Genomic DNA, 15593 nt, shown 5'->3' with positions numbered 1-15593 from the left:
CATCCAGAACCTCCAAGCTTCCTCCGTTGTAATGGCTTACTTGTTGGAGAACTGATTATGGTTCTTGTATGTAACTCTTATGAGGTTGGAGCCTGCCCCACCTCCTAATTTTTCCTGTTGACATTTATTTGAATAGTTGTTAATTTTGTGTTTAGGGAGGCACCTCTCAAATTTCTGATGCTGCTGAAGCTGTTAGTGGCCCACCGGGGCAAAATGATATACGCATGTCACAAGGTAAAGATTTAATATTTTTTTAAAGTGTGTCAGAATTTTGTGGTGTTCTACAAAAGACCATCATGAGTTTTTTTCTTATATAAGTTGCCTCTTTGCATTGCATCTCTAGACTCACAGTTCAGCCAAAGAATGTTACTTTAGTATGTCTCCTATTGTTTATAACAGGAAGCAACCATTTGTCCCGTTTTCCACCACTTGTATGCTATCTGTGAGATTTGATTTCATTAGAACAATTACTCACTCTCTCAAAGAGTATTACGGTAATATGCACTTGGAACCTACAGGAAGAGAAGCTTCTAGAGGAGTGGAACAAGTGATTTGGATGGACAAATAGCCAAGGGGGGGGGAAATGGGTAACAGGGATAGATGGTTATTCTTCTGTTCAAACTTGGAGCTCCAGATCCTGTGTTTCATTTAAATGATTTGAGCCTTGCTACTTGCATGTGTTGTCTAGTTTAATGTACGTGTTCTCTGTACAGCTTGATCTGATTTCCTGCTATGTGTCAACTTTATATACTTTTCAGAGGAACGAGAATCGTTTAACTTGGTTGAGGTCAAACCAGATAATAATAATAAATAATAATAATAAACTTTATTTCTATCCTGCCCTTCTCCCTAAAGGGACCCAGGGCGGCTTACAACATATTAAAAACAGATTAAAACATAATTTAACAAACAGATAAAAACATATTAAAAACACATTAACAGAAACCATAAAAACAGTAGTCAGATAAAAGTCAGAATAAAAAGAGCATAAAACAGCAGTTCAGAGAAGAATCAGGTCTGTAAAAAAACAACTAAAAGATGTATAAAAGATGTTAAAAAGGCCATGAAGTCAGAAGGCTTGTTTAAACAGCAGGGTCTTCAGGCCTCGCCGAAAAGTCTCAAGAGAGGGAGCCATTCTCAAGTCAAGGGGAAGGGAGTTCCATAACGTTGGTGCCACTACAGATGAGCATAGACTTGCATGCTTTTGATGCTTGTGTTTTCTAAATCACAAGGGTGGGCTTTAGCACTTTGGGATACTGTCAGTGGTCGAGGCTATGTGCTAAAGTCACCCATTTTGGCCCACTGTGTGTGCAGAACCTCTTATGCTATTGGTTGGAAAAAAGAAAAACCAAAACAAGGGTCAGAAGATGCATTTTAGTGTACACATCAGGTGCCTTTTTCACATTAAGGTTCTGTTTGCGTAATACTGCAAATAAAATTTTGTGGGCTTTTTTTTAATAGAAAGGTACTCTGTACAGCTGTGCGTCACTTAACAACGGGAATACGTTCTCCATCCCCTGTTATGAGACTAGGTTAAATGAACATTCAGCCCAGTCTAGGGCCTTCATTGTGTAAATACACTCCCTGCCAGACACTTATTGCACAGGCTACTGGAGACAGATTGCCTCTTCTCTGCTACAGGCTATGGGAGACCTCACTGCCTCATTAAGAGCGTCTTTGTTGTGCTTTGACCACTATCGTATATGCAGTCCGTCGTTAGGCGGAAGGTTGTTATATGTATCTCTACAAACAAAATAGAACCATGGTCCATAGTTTGCCTTAAAAATGCCCAGAAGTGAAGAGTGTACTGCAGATTTGTTAGCTAGGTTGAAATAAATTTTTGCAAGGGAGCTTTTTACAGAATTGCTTATTTCTCTCCAGTAAGAGTTGATTTGATTATTCTGCACTCAATTTAAGCAGAAAGTAGTAAACAAAAGTGCTAAGAATGTCCATGTTTGTTCAAGACTAGTTTACAATGCAATTTTGATTGGATTGTAGCAACTTCAGGCAAGTGTGAAGAGAAGAAAAAAAAATCAGTATTTTGCTAGGAAGTATTTATGCAAATTCTACTCCAGCATATCTGTGAATAAGCAATGGATTTTTTTCATGCATCTTGTTGCTGTACAGAAATAATGTATCCTAGCAGGGAAAGGCTAGCTACAGGGACCTTGATGAAATGATGTTTACTGCTCTGGATCTCTAGATGGACAAGAACAGACAGGCATAGATTGGGGCTGACTCATAGTAGCTTTCTGTCAATATAATCCTAATGCAGTTAGAAATGTGGGTGGCAAAGAAGAGGGTATGTTTAGAACAGCAGAGGAAAGTGCTGATTCTCTCTGTCTGTTTGGCAGTACTCGGCGGTGATATTGATTGCCCTGCTAGCTGTGGAGTCCGTTGCTGGATGACACTAAATCTGTTCATCTCTGGCAGAAACTCTGAAACTTGGCTTTCTCGTGGGAGGAAACTGCCGTATTTCCTGTGTCCATCAAGGAGCGTTTGACTCCTAACCCAGACTTTATTACTGTCCAGTAAAATGGTGTTTTCCTATTAGTGGTAGCCCTCTGCAAGCTATAGCTGAAGATGATGGTTTTAATAGTCCACTGTTCCTGCAATAATTATTAGCAGCTGGTCTTTATCAAATCAAGCCATTTGACCTTGGAAACAAAAGAACTTTGCAGTTCACCTGGATTGATCACAATTATTTTCAGAAAGCCAACTCATGTTTCTGCCAAAAGGAGCTGGACCAAGATTATGCATTGCATGCAAAAACGCTACTCGTATGCAGAGCTCGTTTTAAGGGTTAACAATAGCCAAGTTAACCCTTAAAATGAGCTCTGCACACAAGTTTGAGGAATGGACTTGATGTCTGTAATGTTTTGTCCGCAGCGTGTTCCATATTCGTTTTTGTCTGACTAAATTCTGATAGTGCCTCATGCTTTTTAGATGTTTCTCAGAAGCCTTTCTGGGTTAGCTTTGTTTGTTGTTCCTTCATCTTGCTTCAGTGAAGTGTACTGACAAACTACCTGTCAGTGTGACTAATATTATATATAGCATGAAAATTGGTTGTAGGCAGGTATAGCATGGAGAATCTTGGGGTGATAGTGTTTCTAAACATGAGTCAAAATCCGAATTATTGAATGCTTCCCTCCCCCCAGTTCTGCAGCAACTAATTGCACACACATTTCCTTGCCTTGCCTTTCGCAATTGTTCATAGTGGTGGGAAAGCCTGGTGAGGTGCACACATTGTGGTTTTCAAGGGTAGGCTAACACTCCTCTTTAGCTTCTTGGTGATTTTTGAGAATGCTAGCCATCTGTAAAAGTTGACAAAAATTACATTCCTTTTTAAATAAAGGAAATGCTTCCTTATTTGGCTGTGAGTTTGTCTCTGCCTTGGTGATAGATTACTGCAAATCTAGCAGATCATTATCTGCTAGACTCAACTTTCTTTTCAATTCTGATCTTCTCTCAAGTCTTCATATGCTATATCACTGCCTGTCAAAATCATTCAGCCAGACTAGCAGCAGAGTCTCTATGGTAGGAAGACTGGTGTTTGTTTTCTCTAGACTAGGGAGCAACTTAAATACAGTCAATTCTTGTTAACAGTGGACTTCAGTCTCATAAATTTGTTTATCTGTGTCAATAAAAGTGTAACCTATGTTGCCACACACATGGTCTCCTTGCTCCGATTCGTGGCCAAAAAAATACTGAGTGACTTTTTGCATATCACACAGTTCTTGTGGCTTCTGTTGTTATCATGGTTTGATGTGTTTCCTGCAGGCTTAACAAGTCTCCATGTGCTCTCAGTTGTTCTTGCCAGTTTAACCCAGCCCACAGGTGTACAAAGAAATGGCTTAACAAGTCGCAGTTAAATGCTAACTGAATATAGTGATAGCATAATCAGTGAAATACTACAGATCTGTGTTATCTGCAAAGTAACGGCATATCGCAAAATTTGGATTAATGGGACAGAGGAGTGAAGTGTCTTAAAATGAAATTGGAACTAGATTTTTATTAGTGTTGGAATTTTTTTTAAAAAATTTAACTTAATAAGTTCATAGTGAAGACAGTCACGGAATCGCCCCTCATTTCTCCCATAGAATTAATGATTCTGTAACCAGTTTCCCTTCCTGTATTGGCAACCTTCAGTCTCGAAAGACTATGGTATCGCGCTCTGAAAGGTGGTTCTGGCACAGCGTCTAGTGTGGCTGAAAAGGCCAATCCGGGAGTGACAATCCCTTCCACACCGGGAGCAAGTGCAGTCTGTCCCTGGTCTGTCTCCCTGGCTATGGGCCTTCCTTCTTTGCCTCTTAGCCTCAGACTGTTGGCAAAGTGTCTCTTCAAACTGGGAAAGGCCATGCTGCACAGCCTGCCTCCAAGCGGGCCGCTCAGAGGCCAGGGTTTCCCACTTGTTGAGGTCCATCCCTAAGGCCTTCAGATCCCTCTTGCAGATGTCCTTGTATCGCAGCTGTGGTCTACCTGTAGGGCGCTTTCCTTGCACGAGTTCTCCATAGAGGAGATCCTTTGGGATCCGGCCATCATCCATTCTCACGACATGACCAAGCCAACGCAGGCATCTCTGTTTCAGCAGTGAATACATGCTAGGGATTCCAGCACGTTCCAGGACTGTGTTGTTAGGAACTTTGTCCTGCCAGGTGATGCCGAGGATGCGTCGGAGGCAGCGCATGTGGAAAGCGCTCAGTTTCCTCTCCTGTTGTGAGTGAAAGATCTCCAGCAGCTCATGGATCATTTTAGCAAGGCCTGCCAAGATTTTGGACTGACAATCAGCCTGAAGAAAACACAGGTCATGGTTCAGGATGTGGACTCACCTCCCTGCATTACAATCTCTGAGCATGAACTGGAGGTTGTCCATGACTTTGTGTACCTTGGCTCAACGATCTCCGACACTCTTTCTCTCGATACCGAGCTAAACAAGCGCATCGGTAAAGCAGCTACCACGTTTTCCAGACTCACAAAGAGAGTCTGGTCCAACAAGAAGCTGACGGAACATACCAAGATCCAGGTCTACAGAGCTTGCGTCCTGAGTACACTTCTGTACTGCAGCGAGTCATGGACTCTTCGCTCACAACCAGTTTCCCTAACCACTGGGTTTCCCAGTTAACAAGAATTGATTGTACGTACTTCGTGACTTGCAGACCTGAAAAATAAATGGAGGGGGAAAGGTTGTGATACTTGCTGATAAACACAATATTAGATTCTATATACTAATTAAAATATTGACATGAATGTATGATGTTTCAGAGGTAGTCTGGTGTGCCTCCCCTCCTCCCCGTTGTGCAGGAGACAGTTTTGCTGTTGCATGTATGTATGGTGGTCTCTGTGTGTGGAAAAACCCACACTATGGCATCACCTCAGGCCGTGTTTCTCGTGTAATCTGAGCATAGTTTGCCAGATGTGACACTGTAAAGATGTATTAAGAAATTGTTTGAGTATCCTATTGCTGACAATTGTAACAATGAGTAGTTCTGAAAATTTTTATATATTGATCAATAGGTAAGAACAGCACCAGGATCTGGTGGACTCTCAGACCAGATTGGATTCTGAACTACTTTCCATCTTGTAATATTAGAGGATGCCTGCGGTGCTGAGAGACATCCTTCAAGGTTGATGCTTTGTTTCCCTGTCCAGGTTAGGGAAACTGAGAGGAGCATATAAGCACAAATGGAAAGTACCTCTCGTTTAGGGCAGGGGTGTCCAAAGTTTTTGGGAGGAGGGCCACATAATCTCTCTGACATAGTGTGGGGGGGGGCAGGGAAAAAAGAATTAATTTACATTTAAAATTTAAATAAATTTACATAAGTTTACATAAATATATTAAAGATGAACTTATATGAATGCATGAAGGTCTTACAATAGCTCAAGGCCTATAAAAGGCCTTGCACAAAGCATGGCTGGCCTTTCCTTTGCTTCTGCTACTGCATCAGAGACATGAAACAGTAAACAGTGGAGGAAGCCCTCATCCCACAGCTCACACAAGAGGTCAACAGTCACCCTTACACAGAGAGCAGTTGCGTAGGGCCAGTGCAGGCTCCAACAAATCTCTGGAGGGCCAGAGGCTCATTGGAGACTGGGGGCTCCCTGAAGGCCTCATTGGGAGTCCTTAAGGGCCGCATGTGGCCCCAGGGCCGGGGTTTGGGCACCCCTGGTTTAGGGCTTTGGCAGAAAAGAGGGGAAGCACTCTCCAAAGTAGTTCTTCTTGCCCTGGCTGGATGGGTCTGAGAAAGAGAAGGGAATGATTGGAAGATGCTGTGAACAGTGTCTTCTCCATCCCTCCGCATCCAATAAATGTGCTTCTTCAGAGGAACAAGGCAGTGACTGCACATGAAGTTCTATTGGGCAACTTGTACCACCACTGAGAAACTTTGGGGTTGGCCATTTGGGCCCCTAGAACTTGGAATTTGTGGGTCTTCAACCTGTGCCTGATTTGACTGACCTCTGATGTTGCCCCAGGTAAGATTTTACTCTTACAGCATATTTTTTCAAGAAGGAAAATTAAAAATTAGCTCAGGAGCCAGAGTTTAACATAAAAATAACCATGGAAATCTATCTGAATGAATTATTTATGCACCTCCTGAGAATCTCTGTGTCTGTGAATCATATGCAACTTTATGCTGACTGATTTTCCTGCCTCTCTCTCTTTTGGACTTTTGCAGTGGATGGCGATGATCTCAGTTCTTTAACTAGTGAGACTAGTTTGCATCCTAATCAGAATTCAGCACCTGCAGGAACCGGCAAGGAAGCCCTTAAGCCTCTCAGAAAACGATCAAAAAGTGATCCTCTGCTTCATAACTCTTCAGTTAGAGGTGACTGTGTATTCCAGCAAGTTCAGTGTTTAATGTCATAATTGTACTTGTCTGCAATGGAATAAGTGTCTTGGAAGTTGTTCCTCATGTAAAAGAAATGTGTGTACCTATCTCGCTAGTATCTTCTGCAACAGGCCCTTAAATACACCTTCTTTTTGGCAACAGGCCCTTAAATACACCTTCTGTGTTCCTAGTCTTCAGGTGGGAAATTAAGGCCTTGCTTTCCTCAAACAGCAGCTGAGCTAAGTCTGTTAATTATACTGTTTCAGGTTGCATTTGAGGGCTCACAAGTCATATGAGCCGCTACGTTACAGTACGAAATGATACAGTCATGATAACAGATTTACCTCTTCTTTGTGAGAAGCTGGTCTCATAGTAGAGGGAACACTTACCAAAGCCCAGTCAATGTGTCATTGGCTAAGCTGGAATCTGAGACCAGGTATTTTGGGCCCAATACCACAATTCCAGGCACAATACCATGCAGAGTTAGAAAATACTTTACACTTCTGTCTTGTATAAATCTCTTTGATTTGCGTCCTGCACAGGACTAAATAAATAAATCAGATTCTTTGGGGCTACCATTAAATTTCCAGGCAACCATACATCTGTGAGACTTCCAGCTCTGTTCTTGTATCTCATGGACAGCCAAGACTGCTCCCATGGAATTGAGAGAGTAACCTGGTTGGAGGTATTGTGGGAAGTCACAAGCATCTCGGAATAACACCTCGGAATCTCAGAAACACTCCTCTTTTAAAACTAATAGTCCTTTTTGTGTTTTTCTCTTGAATATTAGAATCATTATTTTAAGAGTAGTGGTTCCTTATTCTAAGAGCCGTGGCTCCCTGGGGAGCTGTGGAAACCAGCTAGTGCAGTCGCAGCGAATGGCCCAGTAGGTCAAAGGAGCCGCCAGTTGAAAAAGTTTGGGAACCATTGCCAAAGAGGATTACCAGTTTCCTTTTTGTTGAGTTTCAGAAATGACTCCTCTTGCTTCTCTTATCAGAGATCTTTGCGCACATCATGTGTATCCTTTTAGAAAAATATTCAACATCATGATATTAAACCGTTTCTGACCTTAGTTCTAAGGGTGATATAATTTTCCTCTCTTCTCTTTCCTGACCTCCATGAACACTTCCTGCTGAGTAGGCTCCTAATGTAGTAGAATTAGTATTGGTACCTAATAAAATTGTTGTTTAATAGTGGAAATGGGTAGGTATTTTGGGAAAGGGGGAATTATTCTGTGAGTCCTTTTGGGTGACATTGAATTGATTTACAGTCATTATGTCGGAATACTGTGTTAATTGTGGACTTGAAAGAGAAATGTCCCTGTGGTGGATCCCTAGGTGGTAATCGGCTCGTGGGGGGGAGGGGGGATGAAATACTAGACCTACCCACTTAAATTTGTAACACAGTTTCCACATTACATTGCTGTTTGCAAGATACAGGTTGAGTCTCATTATTCTGGAGGGTTCTGTTCCCAGAATTCATATGGATGGCAAAAATCACACTACAGCAAATCAATTTAGAAAACAAAGTCCCTTTGCCCAGATGATTTAAAAACAACCTTGCTGACCTTGGTGATGTTAAGATAGAGTCATTAAGACAACAATCCAACAATCAGTCTTTCTCCAGACACTTAGAAAGGATTATCTTTCATGTGTTCAGGGGGAAGGGAGGGGGTCACTTGGAGAGAGAATGATTGATGGATTGTCAGCTGGCTGACCTCTCTCTAACTATTGTAAAGGACTGTTTTCCTTTAATTTAAAGGGCCCTTCTCATCATGTTGAGATAAAAATCTCTACTACAGTAAGAAAAGCATTTTAAGGAGGTGCATTTTTGCCCTTCTCCAGTGATCAGCACATTCCTTCTCATTTGCAGTGGCCATTTGCGTTGAGTCAAATCCGTGTATTAAAAAATCCATGTATAACAAGGTTGGACCTGTATTTTTCTCCTTGTTTGGTCCTTGACTGTGATTCTGAGTATTCAGAAAATGCTTATATTTTGCCTCAACAGCAGTAATGCAATTTACTTAGAGTATTTGATTGGTTTGTTTTCCTGATGGGATTTCAATGTGCGTCTCTCCTCTATAAATGACTCAGTTGCATCCAGTGAATCTTTCTGTGTGCCTCCAGGTCCAGTGCTGAGCTGTGAAGCTGCCACCCAGACAGAATTAAAACCAAAACTGGCTACTGTCATTCTGCGAAAGAGTCTAAGAGCGAAGGCCTCACGCTCAAGGCCTCGGTCTTTGATAGACTACAAATCATACATAGATACTAAGCTGCTTGTGGCAAAGTTCCTGGAGCAGTCCTCTTGCACCATGACACCTGACATACATGAACTGGTGGAAGATATAAAATCTGTTTTAAAATCAGATGAAGAGCACATGGAGGAAGCCATCAACAGCGCCAGCTTCCTTGAACAGGTAGTTTTATTGTCATAACTAAACTTGGTTTAAGTGACATCTTCAGCTTCCAGGATGCAGCTGTATTTTGGAAATAGCAGCACAGTCCAAAATACGACCTTTAACTTGAATTGCAGTTCCTTTGTCCGCTTTGTTCTGGGAAAAGAACAATTGTTCAAACAAGATAGTTTGGGGCCCTTTCATTCTAGCAACTGCGCATGATGATGGAGAAATCCTGTTAAAATTACAGATAGCTTGATCTTTGCTCGAGCTTAGAGTTCACCAGTTTTGGTTTATTTTATATCCCCCCCCCCCAACATACACACACATCAGAGCTGGAAAGGGTAGGAGAATGGTGAGCAATAATGAGTCTAGGGAAACTTTTATTTTAATAATTTGTCACTTCTTGATTAAAAAAAACACAACCAAATGTTCAGCTCTCGTTCCTATAGCTAGGTTGAGACAGCAATTAGCATAAGCATATACTAACTATATATGGGAGTAATGGTGGTGTGTATTCAGAACTACTGCAGCTGAAACATACTTCAAAAATAACTAAAAGCAGATGAGTTTTGGGTGTGAAGCTAACAAGTTGTAAGGGATGGGAGAGAATGGGCCAAAACCAAGCCTCTTCTGTCTGTGTCCCTTTGGGCACTTGCTGGTGAAGCGGTACACACTGGTGGAAGTTCTGGCAAGAGGACTGGGGTCATCCTCTTTCTCTGTCCCCCCACGGCTGGTATGGAAGGGGAGAGATGCAGTACGTATTAAATGCATCAACAAGGTTAAAATCCTTATTTTTGTAGTGAATCAATCTTAATAATGCATTATCTGTCTATAAACCATGTTACATCGTGAAAATTTTTCTCACTGGTAACTTTTCTATTCCTTTTCTGAAGGTAATGACTCCTGCTCATCCGTCGACATCAAGGGCACATACTCTGCCTTTTAGAAAGCACCCAGGACTCCTTCATTTGGAGAGCTGTGGGGACGTGAGTACATTCACTACAGCTGAAAACCGGCTCCTAGAGAGAAGAACTCAGCGGACAGAGCATGAAAGGCCTCATAGTCTCATTGGAGTTGTGCGGGAAACAGTACTCTGAGTGCCTGTATTTGAGACCCTCCTTCAGAGAAACTGAGCAGGCTATGAAAATTTGGTAGAAATGCAAGTTGATGGGACAATCATTGATATGTGTTTCATAATTAATGCTGCTTTTGGAAACAATAATTGAGGAGGCTCTTGGAGGAAGTTTACTGTATGAAAACCTCAATGTTTTTTGGTTTCAAAGCTGTCTTTAAAATAAGAATATTCAGGTGCAATTAGTGCATTTGAGAAGCACTTTTGGGGGAATGTGAGAAAGAAAGGGGTTATGTGCACAATTATGTTTGAGGAAGAAATTTATTCTCAAAGTTATATTATACAGTAAGTGCTTTACGCCTCCAGTTTTTGTGGGTTCCTTTGTGATGAATCTCTACAGTTGATGGTTGGGGAGAGTCCCCTTTAAAAGCAAATAGCCATTGTCTGTGGATTGACATTGCAAGAATGAAGAGAGGTTTGTTGTTCTGCTGTACAACAGCATTGCCTTTTTTGTTATCAGTGCAATTACGCTTCCTTTACGAGAGAAGCATATCCTGAAACCTAGCTATGCAACTGCATAAATAGATAGGCAAAAACATTATATTGTCACACACACCCATATTAGAGTAAAAATGGATGTTTAACAAAATAAAAAAAACTCCTCTCACAATGTGCCCTTCAGTGATGAGGTGAGCCTGGCTTCCTTCTAGTTTTGCAGTTATGCACAGAATACTGACTCAGTTATTGGTGTTGCATCTCTGTCTGCTCTGCCAATGCTTCAGATGGGTTATCTGCAGATATAGAACTGTATATGGATAATTTTTTCAATGGTGCCGCATGAATGTTGGTTTGTGTTCATTTGTTAACTTTACATTTTTTTTAAAGGTGGCAACTCCTAAGTGCAGAATTGCTCCAGGGAATGTTGGGGCCACAAATGCTATGAATCAATGGAAGCCAGCATTTTCCACCCAGGAGAATGGCTGGTCATCCAGGGCTATCATCCCTCTGAAGGCCATGAGTGATCATGGTGTTTTTACGTTTGCAGAAGGCCTCTTTTTCCACTCCAGGTTCCTTCAGAGTGGCCTGCAGTTGTGCTGGGGTTGGGAAACTAGCGCCTTCTGCCTCCTACCTCTTACCACTTGCCCCTTTATCGCCCCGAGTCTGTGCTCGCCTTCTGCTGGCCCTTGACCTGTGGAGGCCACTTAGCATTTATGGTGCCTACAGTGCCCTGTGCTGGGGTCTTCAGGTGCCTGAGCCCAGTAATATTGGTGAGGTGGCCCAAGCCCTACCCACGCTTAACTCCTTCTTGCAGTGCATGCCCACTGGCAGAAATGCTTCCAGATTGATAACTTCTTGGGCGCGTCGGTTTTCTACTGCCTGGCTTCCAACAGGGACTTGTGTGTTGTCACTGCCCTTTGGTGTAATTGCAGGTGGAACAGTGGGGCAACTTCAGTGTCATGTGCTTCTGAAAGATGCACATCTAAGTTCCCTCAGTCTCTTCCCCCATATTAGGTATGTGTGTGTATGTTCTTGGAGTTCCCCTTCACCACAGTGCTGCTTAGCACAGGGGTCTGGAGGAAAACCCTTCAGGCTGCATGATAGCAACGTGGCTGTGTAGAATACGTTCGGAAGGGAGTGTCTTGTGCCGTCTGTAAATTCTCTACCCCACCTCTATGCTGCTGCCCAAGCTGCCAGTGTCTGTCTCAGGGTTGATACCTCCCTTATCTTTCTCCATACTTTGAGTGAAAAGTGATGCCTTCACATTCTTTCCCTTGCTGGCTTGGTTTGTTCACACCTCTCCCACTTTAAAACAGCAGCAGCTCTGCTACCTGCTTGGCAGAGACATGCGACCTGTACCATTGCCTCCTGGTTTTTTCATGGTGCCGGTGCTCAACAAAGCATCTGTGTGCTAGATTGTGGGGTGGGACTGGGAAGCTCATAACAAGGGTTGATTGCCATCTTCCTCCTCTTCCCTCAGTAGAGGGTGCTGTAGTAGATGTGGTGTTTCTACAGCTAATTACACCAATGTCCTTTTCCTATGTTCCATGTTCCTGCCAGACTATTCCCCCCCCCAAAAAAAAAACCTGTATCTGATTCTTCTGCAGTAGAACTTAGACAAAGCACACAGACCACTCAGCCAGAATCTATTATCTAACAATTTTTTTACACCTCATATACCCCCAAAATGGGTAACATTACCCTATTAATCTAAAATATTGGGTCCCATATGACAAGGCTGGCAACAGTCCATGCCTGCTTCAGGATCTCATAAATGTGGGCACCACTTTCAGGGTTTGTTCTTACTCCATTGCCTGACCCTTGCCAAAACAGTGGCAACACCAATAAGGATAACCAGACTTCTCTGTCCCCACCATCCTGGCTGCCCAGCTGTCTAAGAGATGTTTGTTTCCTTTCTCAAACAGCCAAATCAAGGAATAAGCTTCATTTTATTCATCTGGGACTCCGATTAGTAGGAATTACTTCTGAATACCTGGAACACTGAATTCAGAAATATTTGTTGCAATTCCAACTACAGGTTGAATATCACTTATCTGGATAGTTTTGGATGGGAAGGTGTCTAGATTTGGGAATAATTGCATAAATATGAAAATGCTTCCTCTTGCTCTTTTCAGTATTTGCTGGCTTCTGACATTTTTCAACACTGCCTGTACAGGTAAACACCACAAAGAAGAGACTAGGACGTATAGCTTGTACTGCACTGTATGTGAGAATGAGCACAAGAGCAGTGGTGGTTGTGGGCTTTTCTCTGCTTGCTGTGTCCCACTTTGCTACCCCTGGCCCCTGATTCTGAAGTAATTGCGGCTATATCATCATCCCCCTTGTGATTCCTGGCTGCTCTGGGCTGCCCCCCTTCCATTCCTCCAAGGAGAGGAAAGATAACAGCCCAGAGTGATGAGGAATCAGGTAGGGAGTGGCTGCTCTGAGCTGCAACTTTCAACTTCTATAAGGGAGAAGAACGGCATGGCTCAGAGTAGTGCAGAATCATGCTGATAGTGGATGCAACTTGCAGCCACATGGGCATGATTCTGGGCTGCCCCTCAGGTCAAGAAAGGGGGACGGTGGGGGGCCAGGCTGGTGGCACTGTTCCTGCAGTTGTGGTGCCTTGGGCATTTGCCCCCCCCATATGCTCCTACTTAGTGTTCACTCTGCAGAAAACACTTCACAAATGCTCCTTTGCAGTCTGCAATGTGCTGCCTGCTCAGTTGTACACTTTGCCACTTTTTGCACTTAAAAGTCTTGGACAAAAATGTCTGGATTTCAGATTAGACAGGATTTTGGATATCTGGGTAAGGTGTAATCTACCTAAACAACAGTGTTCAGTGATTTCCAAGTGTAAAAGCATACCCCTAGTTACTAGTGCCACCCAGCAGAGGGCGCTAATCACTCTCTCACTTGGTCAGATGGCCTGCTTTCATAGTGGTCTTGAGCATCACAGCTCTCCAGCTGCAGGCATGAACTTGGGGAAAAAAAACTCTGGTTAATGACTGGTCACAGGGTTAGCTGACTGGAGGATTTAGGAGCATCTGGTTCCATCTACCCCTCTCAGGTGCCTTAGATACCCAATTCACTGGCCCATGCCCATCTTGACAGCCAAGTGGGCTGGATTTATTGTTCTGGTTGAACTCAGGAGTTAATATAAGCAATATGCATCTTGCTCTGATTGCCCTGCTGTGTGCCTCAGGAGGATATCTTAGCTGCTTTTTTATGTTGAGCTAGCATACTTATTTCAATTAACAGCACTCCCAAATAAGGAAAAAATAAGCAAAAATTGTAGGGCGTTCAGTACAGTTCTATGGAATGTAGTAGGGTTTACTTTCTGTTAGCTATTGGGTGGCCCCTATGCAAGTGTGCATTCTCAGAAACATAAAAATTTCTGGGGGTTTGGACAAGTATTTGCAACTCTGTTCTGAAATAAGATGATAGTTATTGCTACTCTCAAAGGTTACCCTCAGACAGAGACGGATTGCTTTGGAGAGCCTCCTAAATGTGTAATGGAAGCCTAGGACTATGCAGCAGCATAGGGCTAGCAGACATGAAAGCAAGGGAACACAGATTGCTGAGAGTCTATTTTGGCTATTTCTTAAGGGGCAAGAATGACCCAAGCTTGAATTCCAACAAGTTTTGCGTTAGGTGACTTCCTACAATAGCAAACACCAAACCCCAGCCCACAGGTCACATCAGGCGCCTGTGAAAATCTCTCCTCTCCATGAATGGAGCTTGCTGTTTGCACTAGCTAGTTGCTTCTGTCACCCCAGCATGCTCTGCGCCTGGATTTCAGGGCAGACATGGTGTGCCAATGTGAACTTTAGGGAAGATCAGCAACAAAGATAGGCTCCCTACCATGGTGGGTCTCACACATTTAACACCAGGATCCACTTTTTAGAATGAGAATCTGTCAGGACCCACCAGAAGTGATGTCATGATTGGAAGTGACATCATCAAGCCAGAACATTGTTAAACAATCCAGGGCTGCAACCCAGGAGTAAGTCCCACTGACTATCATTGTTAGAAGATTATACATAGTAGCTTGTTAAAAGAACAGATCTGTAACATTTTCCCAAATGCAGTCACATACCATGGGAGTATCATGTCTAATATATTAAAAATAAAATATTGAAATGGGCTTGTGACCTACCTAGTGGGTCCTGACCCAGTTTGAGAAACACTGCCCTAGCAGAATGGTAAGCTCTGTTTGCACTGGAGAAGGGATTTTCAGAGTGCAGTTTGGAGACCACTGGCCTAGAATATTCCAGCTAAATTGATATGAAGATGGCTCTGTATCCTGTTGGTGCTCAGAGCACTTCACCCCTTGGTTTCACTGATTAATGATGCTGCAGTTACAATGGTGATTATATGTCTAGATGTACACGACTGTAGCTTTCAGCAGAGGACAGGATAACCTCCTAGCATTAGTGAAATGAGAAATAACATTTACATTAACTTGTGTACAAATGGAACGCTAGTTGTTGTAGAGTAATAGGGTAGTTTTTATCACAAGAAGCTGAGCACTGTTTTATTCATGCCTCCTAACGTGTATCCACATTGCCAACTAGCAACATATCCCAGTAAGGTACAAAACGAATGGCACCAGACTGAATTGTGATGCTGACCCCAAACACTTCCCTTTGCCTAGCTATCTTTCCCATCAACACTGGAGGACCACTATGGTACTTGTTGCAATCTTTGGCTACCTGACTGTGGGAGAGCTCATACAGCTCTCCCTGGCCTAATGGTAGCATCATTGAGTGGGTTGCAAGCATCCTACCCAGAAGAT

The 15593-nt window shown here is 42.9% G+C and overlaps 1 protein-coding gene across 2 annotated transcripts in view; it reads left to right on the top strand.

Moving 5' to 3' along the window:
• ENTREP1 (endosomal transmembrane epsin interactor 1) overlaps positions 1-11181 on the top strand; it is a 39124-nt gene extending 27943 nt beyond the window's left edge. For both annotated transcript variants that reach the window (XM_066616319.1, XM_066616318.1), the window contains exons 8-11: positions 156-234; positions 6675-6824; positions 8954-9243; positions 10119-11181. In XM_066616319.1, coding sequence (XP_066472416.1) covers positions 156-234; positions 6675-6824; positions 8954-9243; positions 10119-10322 — 723 coding nt within the window. In that variant the 3' untranslated portion in view covers positions 10323-11181. The remainder of the gene's footprint in view (positions 1-155; positions 235-6674; positions 6825-8953; positions 9244-10118) is intronic.
• The last annotated feature ends 4412 nt before the right edge of the window (positions 11182-15593 follow it).

The sequence above is a fragment of the Tiliqua scincoides genome, chromosome 2 (assembly GCF_035046505.1).
Source record: "Tiliqua scincoides isolate rTilSci1 chromosome 2, rTilSci1.hap2, whole genome shotgun sequence".
Taxonomy (NCBI): domain Eukaryota; kingdom Metazoa; phylum Chordata; class Lepidosauria; order Squamata; family Scincidae; genus Tiliqua; species Tiliqua scincoides.
This window is presented reverse-complemented; position numbering and strand designations above follow the sequence as displayed.